The sequence below is a fragment of the Coregonus clupeaformis genome, chromosome 30 (assembly GCF_020615455.1).
Source record: "Coregonus clupeaformis isolate EN_2021a chromosome 30, ASM2061545v1, whole genome shotgun sequence".
Lineage (NCBI taxonomy): Eukaryota > Metazoa > Chordata > Actinopteri > Salmoniformes > Salmonidae > Coregonus > Coregonus clupeaformis.
Genome location: NC_059221.1, coordinates 49,166,138 through 49,176,874, shown reverse-complemented (window position 1 = coordinate 49,176,874; position 10,737 = coordinate 49,166,138). Strand labels below are relative to the sequence as shown.

The 10,737-nt window shown below is 44.8% G+C and overlaps 1 protein-coding gene and 1 long non-coding RNA gene across 2 annotated transcripts; both read right to left on the bottom strand.

The window, feature by feature from the left end:
* Positions 1-570: 570 nt before the first annotated feature.
* LOC121546340 (interleukin-18 receptor 1-like) lies at positions 571-7,215 on the bottom strand. Its single transcript, XM_045209294.1, has 6 exons — positions 7,201-7,215; positions 6,672-6,906; positions 4,444-4,593; positions 3,673-3,825; positions 2,405-2,589; positions 571-1,637 (listed from the first exon to the last, which is right to left on the bottom strand). The coding sequence occupies exons 1-6, from the start codon at positions 7,213-7,215 to the stop codon at positions 1,455-1,457; spliced, it is 921 nt and encodes a 306-aa protein (XP_045065229.1). The 3' UTR covers positions 571-1,454.
* A 57-nt stretch (positions 7,216-7,272) lies between these two features.
* Positions 7,273-9,103, bottom strand: LOC123482264. Its single transcript, XR_006657643.1, has 3 exons — positions 8,999-9,103; positions 8,195-8,260; positions 7,273-7,307 (listed from the first exon to the last, which is right to left on the bottom strand). It is a non-coding gene; the product is annotated as an uncharacterized LOC123482264 (long non-coding RNA).
* Between the last annotated feature and the right edge of the window lie 1,634 nt (positions 9,104-10,737).

The following is a 10,737-nucleotide window of genomic DNA, read 5'->3' as shown; positions in this document are numbered from 1 at the left end:
CAGAGAGGCTGTGTCCCATATAGTACACTACTTTGGACCAGGTCCCATAGTCCCTATGCACATTTTATGCCCAGAGTAAATACCCAAATAAAGGATCAATGAAAACACAATAAGAAATGTCCACATTGGGGACTACTACTGTCTAGATAAAACAGAACTAAAACACAAAATAAGTAAACACAAAACAAGACACATTTAATCAGTCATAAATGACTTCATAAATACCTGTCATAACCCCATCTACTCATATCATGTGGATTATGTGTAAATTCTTCATCTATATATCCTGTCTGGACATTCTGTTTATACTTGTAAGCATCTTTCACCAGGTCAAATTCATGGTTCATGTAAATGTACTTGGTGATTCGATTGTGATTCTTATCATAGCAGACTCCCACATACAGCCCTATGAAATATCAGGGCCAAGGAATTAATGCATTTCTTCTCTATGTCACTTCTGTTTCATGTTTCTGGGGAGTGTACGTACATTCAGGTGTGACTTGCTGCTGTGCGTGTGGTCTTTCCTTGAATCAATGAAAGTTTTTTTGGGGAGTCTGGCCCCGACTGGGAACAGAGAGAAACAGGTAGAGCGAGAAAGACAATTCTTCTGTCCACTGGACAAGCAGAGCATGCCGTGGTAGTTTTGAATGGAAGTCAATGGGTCTTAAAGTAACTGTCCAGTGAAAATCTCACTTTTAAAAGTTCATATTCCATTAACTCATAACCAAATAATGTCCTATACTCATATTTGTGGCCAAAGCATACATTTGAGAAACCCCCCACAAAACCCCCCACCTCAAACCTATATCTCAAATACACCACTTGCTATTGCCTCATAGAACATGATGTCATGTTGGCTCATTGGCTGAGCTCATTGCCAATCAGCGGTCTATTCGCATGAATATTTTTAATGACCAGTATACGCCCACACCATTCTGTTGCTGGGGTACGGCAGCACCATTCCAACACAGAAAAGCTGCTTTTAAAAAATACAAATAAACGATTTCACTCATGTAGGTAATAATTGCACATTAATCACGTTAGATGCATTTATTTCACTCATCTTTCAGGGTAACAGGTCTATAGTCTGTCTGGAGGATTCTGTTGTAATAACATGATCTACATAATAATGTTATGGTATAACATTCCCCCATCTTGTCCTAATATACAGTATAATCGGAGTAGGGTGAAGTTGGCCTTAGATGCTGACCTTGGGTCAGTTTAGCATTGTCCCCACTAATGGTTGAGGATTGGGGGAGGGGAAGCTGATCCTAGCTCTGTACCTTGAGGAAACTTGACCCCGGAGCAGGGTTGGGGTCAATTTGAAGTAAAAAAATATAATAAAAAAATAAAAATACAGAGATTCAATTTCAATAGATGCTATTATTTCATTTTGAATTTCAGTTTACTTTGTGAATTGACTGAACCCAAACCCTGCCCTGGAGCCTATATAATCACAGAATGGTCCTACCATCCTTCAGGGGGCGCCGTCTGGTCCTGGCAGGCATACGGTAGCGCAGCTCCTTCCAGAAGGGTGAGGAGAGGGGTTTGGAGTGGGAGCCCCTCCAGGTGACGGTGTGTCCTGACTGGGCCAGCAGCCGCAGGGCCTCAGGGAGGGAGTCCAGCTCCAGATCCACCTAAAAATAATACAGAATAATGTAGCGGATTTTGGGGGTAGCCCGACCGGGACTTGAACGGAGGAACACCGACTGCCAACCCAACAGCTTAGTTGTTACACCAAGAGATCTGAACCCCTTGACGAGATCACTAGGTGTTGTGTTAAGGTCACTACAATCACTCATTTAGCTTATAGTGCTTTTCATTACAAAATAGATTCTCGAAAAAACACTAAAAACGAACAAGCACAACCAATTGCAAAAGTGGAAAAATACAAAGTGTTTCTAGTCTGCTTTGGAAAGGAAATGGAGTTGAAGCAGTTTGAAAGGAAATGGAGTCTTCATGGTGCCGCTTGCTTGGTGGTGCACCTTGCTTAGTGGTGTTGCAGACTCTGGGGCCTTTCAGAACAGGTGTATATATACTGAGATCATGTGACAGATCATGTGACACTTAGATTGCACACAGGTGACTTTATTTAACTAATTATGTGACTTCTGAAGGTAATTGGTTGCACCAGATCTTATTTAGGGGCTTCATAGCAAAGGGGGTGAATACATATGCACGCACCACTTTTCCGGTATTTATTTTTTAGAATTTTGTGAAACAAGTTTTTATTAAATTTTTCACTTCACCAATTTGGACTATTTTGTGTATGTCCATTACATGAAATCCAAATAAAAATCCATTTAAATTACAGGTTGTAATGCAACAAAATAGGAAGAATACCAAGGGGGATGAATACTTTTGCACGGCACTGTAGGCATAACTCGTCCATAGGCATAACTACCTGGCTGTCTGGGTCTGACTCTGTTTGGAGGAGGACTAGCCAGGTCTGCCGTTCCACCAGTGCAGCATGGAGCCCAGTGAGCAGACCATACTGGCTGTCCTGCCCTGGGTTCAGCCCCAGGCTGCTGGGCACCAGGATCAGTCTCCGGCTCTGCTCTCTACACCCCAGCACCGCCTCAGCCACCGCTGGAAACACATAGCACATACTGTACTGATACAGGAACAGGAACAGGAATAGGAACAGGAACGGGAACGGGAACGGGAACGGTAACATGAGCGGGTACAGGAACAGGTACAGGAACAGGAACAGGTACAGGAACAGGAACAGGAATAGGAACAGGACGGGAACGGTAACATGAGACGGGTACAGGAACAGGTACAGGAACAGGTACAGGAACAGGAACAGGAATAGGAACAGGAATGGGAACGGTAACGGTAACATGAACAGGTACAGGAACAGGAACAGGTACAGGAACAGGTACAGGTAAAGGAACGGATACGGATACAGGAACAGGAACGGGAACAGGAACAGGTAAAGGTACAGGAACAGGAACAGGAACAGGAACAGGAACAGGTACGGATATGGGTACAGGAACAGGAACAGGAAATGGTACAGGAACAGAAACAGGAACAGGTACAGGAACAGGAACAGGAACGAGTACGGGAATGGGAATGGGAACGAGTACAGGAACAGGTACGGATATGGGTACAGGAACAGGAACAGACACAGGAAATGGTACAGGAACAGAAACAGGAACAGGAACAGGTACAGGAACAGGAATGGGTACAGGAACAGATAAAGGAACAGGAACGGGTATGGGAATGGGAACAGGAACAGGAACAGGAACAGGAACAGAAACAGGAACAGGAACAGGTACAGGAACAGGAAGAGTACAGGAACAGGAAATGGTACAGGAACAGGAACAGGTACAGGTAAAGGAACGGATACAGGTACAGGAACAGGTAAAGGTACAGGAACAGGAACAGGAACAGGAACAGGTACGGATATGGGTACAGGAACAGGAACAGGAACAGGAACAGGAAATGGTACAGGAACAGAAACAGGAACAGGAACAGGAACAGGTACAGGAACAGGTACAGGAACAGAAACATGAACAGGAAATGGTATAGGAACAGGAACAGGAACAGGAACGGGTACAGCTAAAGGAGCAGAAACAGGAATAGGTACAAGAACAGTGCATACACACACACACACACACACACACACACCAGTATGAGGACCGATGTTAGGACAGTGGACTGACTCACCCTCCCCAGGGAGCACGTCACGGTCGTAGAGACACAGGCTGTAGCCATACTCCTCCTCCAGCACCTCCTCCACCTGACGCCTGTCCTCCTCACTGACGCCTGACTCTGAGTCACTCTTATAACACAACACATAGGCATCGTAACGCTTCCCATCTGAAACACACCATTCAGACACATTATAACACAGGACTTAGACATTATAACACAGGACATAGGCATTATAACACAGGACATAGGCATTATAACACAGGACATAGACATTATAACACAGGACATAGACATTATAACACAGGACATAGGCATTATAACACAGGACATAGACATTATAACACAGGACATAGGCATTATAACACAGGACATAGACATTATAACACAGGACATAGGCATTATAACACAGGACATAGGCATTATAACACAGGACATAGGCATTATAACACAGGACATAGACATTATAACACAGGACATAGGCATTATAACACAGGACATAGACATTATAACACAGGACATAGACATACCACAGGACATAGGCATTATAGCACAGGACATAGACATAACACAGGACATAGGCATTATAGCACAGGACATAGAAATAATAACACAGGACATAGGCATTATAACACAGGACATAGACATTATAGCACAGCACATAGGCGTCATAACACATCCCATCTGAAATAACACAATTAATCCAAATCATGTGGTGAAACACGATCTACAACAAGACTGTTTCAATGTGACATTGGCATGTTTGGTGCAAGGCATTATTCTCACCAGAGGCGTTGTGATGATGCCAACCCAGATCATCTCTGAGAAACAGAATTATGTCCACCTTCAGCTTGACATAGACAACAGTCACCACCACCACCGTCACGGCAAAGACCCCTACTATACCCAGCACCAGGAAGTGAAACTGGGGTGGACCTAAAGGAGGCCATGAAATACACATGAACACACACACGGCCACGCACTGTCACGCTCTGGCTCCGGGACTGTGTATTTTGAGCCAGGGTGTGTTCTTTTGGTTGTGTTTCCTTGTTTGGTCGTGTGACTCCAATCAGTGGTAACGAGTGTCAGCTGTCGGCTGCGTTATCTCTGATTGGGAGCCATATTTAAACTGTCAGTGTTCACCTTAGTGTTGTGGGTTTTGTTCCTTGTCAGTCATTGTAACCGAGGACTTCACGATTCGTCATTGTTTGTTGTTTTTGTAGTGAGTACTTTAATTTAATAAAGTCATGTTCGCTCCAACGCTGCGCTTTGGTCTCCCTCATTAGACGATCGTGACAGAAAAACCCACCATAACAGGACCAAGCAGCGTGAGGAAGAGAGAGGATGGACTTGGGAGCAGTTGAGTAGGAGTCTCGACTGGGCCAAGCCAAGAGAAGAGGAGAGAGGTTGGACATTGGAGCAGTGGGGTGAGAGTCTGGCAGAACTATGGAGGCCTGGTCCACGAAGAGGAGAGAACCCCAGAAAATTTTTAGGGGGGCTCACGACGTCGGACCAGCAGGAGGCCGCGATAGAACGGTCCAGTGGGTTGCCGGAGGAGGCCGCCGGGTTACGGGGGCCACTGGTCGAAGAGGGGATGGAGGAAGTAGAGGCACGGCGAGAGGTACTGGCGTGTGTTGCCAGTCCGGTCCGGCCCGTTCCAGATCCCGGTGTAGGGCCAGTGGTGTGTGTCCCCAGTACAGTCCGGCCCATCCAAGCTCCCGCACCAAGCCAGTGGTGTGCGTCGTCAGCCCTGTCCGGCCCGTTCCTGCTCTCGCGCCAAGTCTGTGGTGCGCGTCGCCAGCCCTGTCAGGCCCGTGCCTGCTCTCCGCACCAAGTCTATGGTGCGTTTCGTCAGCCCTGTCCGGCCCGTTCCTGCTCTCCGCACCAAGTCTATGGTGCGTTTCGTCAACCCTGTCCGGCCCGTTCCTGCTACGCGCACCAAGCCGAGGGTGCGAGTGCGTCAGCAGATTCAGCCCATTCCGGCTACTCGCACCAAGCCAGGGTGCGAGTCGTCAGCAGATTCAGCCCATTCCTGCTACTCGCACCAAGCCAGGGATGCGAGTCTTCAGCCTGGTGAGGCCTGTTCCGGCTCCACGCACCATGCAAAGGGTGCGTATCGTCTGCCAGGTCCGGTCCATTCCTGCCTCACGCGCCAAGCCAGGGGTGCGGCGTTGGCAGTCCTGATCCAGCTAACTGGGTCAGATCGGACTGGGGAGCACTACGGGGGGATTGTAGTAGGGTGGTGGTCAAGCCCGGAGCCGGAGCCGCCTCCGAGGAGCAATACCCACCCAGCCCTTCCCTATTTGGGGTGTAGGCGCGGTCGGAGTCCGCGCCTTTAGGGGGGTACTGTCACGTTCTGGCTCCGGGACTGTGTATTTTGAGCCAGGGGGTGTGTTCTTTTGGTTGTGTTTCCTTGTTTGGTCGTGTGACTCCCAATCAGTGGTAACGAGTGTCAGCTGTCGGCTCGTTATCTCTGATTGGGAGCCATATTTAAACTGTCAGTGTTCACCTTAGTGTTGTGGGTTTTTGTTCCTTGTCAGTCATTGTAACCCGAGGACTTCACGATTCGTCATTGTTTGTTGTTTTTGTAGTGAGTACTTTAATTTAATAAAGTCATGTTCGCTCAACGCGCTGCGCTTTGGTCTCCCTCATTAGACGATCGTGACACGCACGCACACACGCACATACACACAAATAAACCTGATAATATCAAACCGCTGTTACTGTACAGCGGAAAGAGAAACTGGAGGAAAGAAACCTGAGATAATCATTTGAATTTCACACAGAAGTGATAATAAACTCTTCTTGATTAAATGTCATGGTAACCTAAGAGCAGAAGAGAGGGTTCTGTGAAATGGCCAGTAGAGTTTGATAAAGGCAGACTCTGTAATATTTGTAATGATTGGAAAGCAAAGACTGTGCCTTTTAATGGGATATAAAATAACAATCTACCTCATACTCATTATTCAGTAGATAAGTGTTGAAATGTCCCTTTAAGAGGCTGCTTGACTTTCTCCTCTGTTTGAAGGTGATAGAGACGTTGGAGGTCCCAGATGGAGACTCCAATTTACAGGTGTATCTGTTCCTCAGCTGCTCCTCGGACACCTGCCTGATCACCAGCGATACCAGGTGATGGCCATTCTCTCTGGAGGAAACAGTCAAGTGTGTTGTGTTAACTGTGGAGAACCACGTTTCTTTACTCGTTTTAGAGGGATGAGTAACTGGGCTGATAAACCAGGGAAACAGAGTCTTCAGAAGGAAAAAAAAGTTGATGTCATCATATCAACTGATCAATCAATCTCATGATAGTATACTTGTCTACTGTTCAGCGACTATGCCGTTTGCTGTAAATGCATATTTCACATCCTTTATCTGGGCTTGATTGGGCTTTCCTGGCACAACGGAACCAATAGAATAGTCACAAAAGTGCTCCAGGCAGGCTGAAGGAAGCTCTCAAAGTATCTGAAAGATTTTAAATAGTATTTGAACCCAGGTCGTTTCTGTAGTGACTGTACATGCTCACTGTGAAGTATTATAAAACACTGGTAGGGCCTCCATGTTCTCCTCCACAAAATATATGTTTTCCATCCAGTGGAAGGAGTCAAAATCAGAGTACAGGACAGCCCTGCAGACCACCACCACAGTGGATCCTGGAGAAAACACACACATTATTCACTAACACTTTACTTAGAGCAGGGATGGGCAACTCTGATGGGGGTGAAGGCCACAGGGATGGGCAACTCTGATGGGGGTGAAGGCCACAGGGATGGGCAACTCTGATGGGGGTGGAGGCCACAGGGATGGGAAACTCTGATAGGGGTGGAGGCTACAGGGATGGGCAACTCTGATGGGGGTGGAGGCCACAGGGATGGGAAACTCTGATAGGGGTGGAGGCCTCAGGGATGGGAAACTCTGATGGGGGTGAAGGCCACAGGGATGGGCAACTCTGATGGGGGGTGGAGGCTACAAATAATCGGAACTTATCTGAACCATGATTACTAAGTTTAGATAAGATAGTTGGTCGTTAGACTAACTTACCAATCTATAAAATGTTAGCTGACATGGGCTAACTGAGTGACTATCAGTGACTGGCATAACAAGATCAAAACTGTTGATGCACAACCACATTTTGAAATTGCTTTTTAGTATATTCTACTGTTCTTTCTCGCAACAGTAAGTTGAGACCCCGACTGAGTCCCCCAAAGGTGTGTGTGAGGGGGTTGATCCTTGTGCCTGGGCCAAAGTTGCCCATCCCTGACTTAGAGCATACAGTTACTTATAATGTATTTTACTTGTTGTAACAAGGCTTACAACGCCTTATGAATTAATCTTAAAGCATTAGACCTGTACACCTTCAGTAAGTGTTACTGAACATTCTAGGAATGTAGATCAAACACAAAACATAATTCACATGGATATTGCATACACACACACGCAGGTACACATAACACACACACACGCACGCGCACACACACACGCACACACACTTGACTGAAAACGCTGATTTACACCCATACAGATAGGTAGAGGAACTCACCCATATGTACTTCAATAAACTCCCCATCCTGAGGGCTAATGATCTTTGGCTTTAAATGGGAACTTCCTGTACAAACAATAATATCACTGCAGTTAAAACAGAAATATCCCTGTAGTTAAAACAGAAATATCACTGTAGTTAAAACAGAAATATCCCTGTAGTTAAAACAGAAATATCACTAGTTAAAACAGAAATATCACTGCAGTTAAAACAGAAATATCACTGCAGTTAAAACAGAAATATCACTGCAGTTAAAACAGAAATATCACTGTAGTTAAAACAGAAATATCACTGCAGTTAAAACAGAAATATCCCTGTAGTTAAAACAGAAATATCACTGTAGTTAAAACACAAACATGAATGTAGTTAAAACACAAACATGAATGTAGTTAAAAGGGAACAATGACATTCACTTTCTATCAATCGTTTTGAACAAAATAAACCATAACTATGGGCAAAAGTTACAGATCCTTGTTCTTGCATTGACTTTAGCTTTCCCCTAGAATCCAGATTCAGATCAACCAAACATTGAATAAATCTTAATTGACAAATACATTTCAAGGTATCTTTGCAAAAGGTCAGAGAGTCCAAAACCATACAGCAGGGTTGGGTCAATTCCATTTAAATTCCAGTCGATTTAGGAATTGCACTGAAATTCAAATTCAAATTCAAATTCTCTTCAATGCTTTACAATGAGTAACATTTTTGAATTGGAATTGAAATTTGGTTTACTTTCTGAATTGACTGGAATTGAAATGAATTGACCCCAACCCTGATATACAGTACTGTACAGTAGCTTCTTACCTTGTTTAATTGTCCGCTCCATGGTTTTGGACAAGGTAAACACCTGTCCATCATGGAGGTTTGAGTTGTATGTATAGTATGAAGTGCAGGTATAGTAACCACTGTCACTCTGTAGCACTTTCCAGGTATCCATCGGCAAAGTCAGAGGGTAACTCTATGTCACAGTTCTACAATACATTAATCAATACACATGTAATAAACAGGTAATAAACAGGTAATACACATGTAATAAACAGGTAATACACATGTAATAAACAGGTAATACACATGTAATAAAACAGGTAATACACATGTAATAAACAGGTAATACACATGTAATAAACAGGTAATACACATGTAATACACAGGTAATAAACATGTAATAAACAGGTAATACACATGTAATACACATGTAATACACAGGAGTTTGTCCTAGCCACCGTGCTTCTACATCTGCATTGCTTGCTGGTTGGGGTTTTAGGCTGGGTTTCTGTATAAGCACTTTGTGACTTTATAAATAAATGTGATTAATACACATGTTATAAATAGGTACTAAACAGGTACTAAACGGGCAATAAACTGGTAATAAACAGGTAATAAACAGGTAATTCAAAGCCTGTCTATTGACGCTAGTCGCAAAACTGAGAGTTGTTTTTGCTGCACCATCCATGACTGGTGAACTAAAGCATTGATGCTGGCCCCTACGCTAGCTAGGACAGCCACCCAGGCTAGGGGAAAACATGATATAACAGGGAAATACCCTGTGGCTTTTTGCCTAGTGGAATAAATCACCTTCAACAGACTATTCAATAATACTTTGCCAATGGCTAGGGGAAAACACACCTCCTCAAGCAGACGTAATGACATATGTCTTTCGTTTTAACCAAAGGCAAAGTAAGTAGAACTAGTGGAAACTCACCATCACTGAATATTTACTACTACTTTGCCAACTGGTGGAGGAGGGGGACAAAGAAAAGAAGAAGCCATACCTTGTACCACGTATATTTCAGTTTGGTGAAGTTTTGTGGGATGCTGTGGTCCGACATCCATGTATACGTTTCGCAGGACTCTCCCAGATAGCAAGTTGATCGATACACATCCATGTCTGTGTAGCACTGGCCAGAGAACACTGTGATGTTAAACCACGCTGTCCTCAGGGGCTGGCCACTGGCATTGCTGCAACGGTCCAGAGAAAGATATGACAATCAATCAATCAATCAAGCAATTGATCATTCAATCAACCAATCAATCAAACCATCAACCATTAATTAAATCAATCAATCAATCAACAGAATAAAATAAAATAAAATACATCAGACGGAAGGAGAAGACAATTGAAGAACAAAAAGTATGATTGATAAAACGGACAATAAAAGGCCATCTAGATGTGTAAGTGACAGACACATACAGTAGTGAGCAGGAGTAGAAGACCCCCTGTTCGTTGGGGGAGACCCTCAAGATGACGGTGAGAGTGTCTTCAGACCTCCACACCACAGGCTCCTGCAGCTCCCCAGGCCCAGAGTGGTTGCGCCATGCCAGGGTCAGGTTCCCCTCCCTGTGCCCTGCACTGGTGGTCCGCAGCGGGCACTGCAGCACTGCCATTTCTCCCTCCCGGACATAAACAGGACGTTGGACACACGACTTACATGGAGATGGAGGAGCGTCACATGACGAACAGCCTCCTCTGACCAACTCTGTGGAAGAACATCCAAGATAGACCATCTCAGTGGAGGACGGAGGGCACCCTATTCCCTATATAG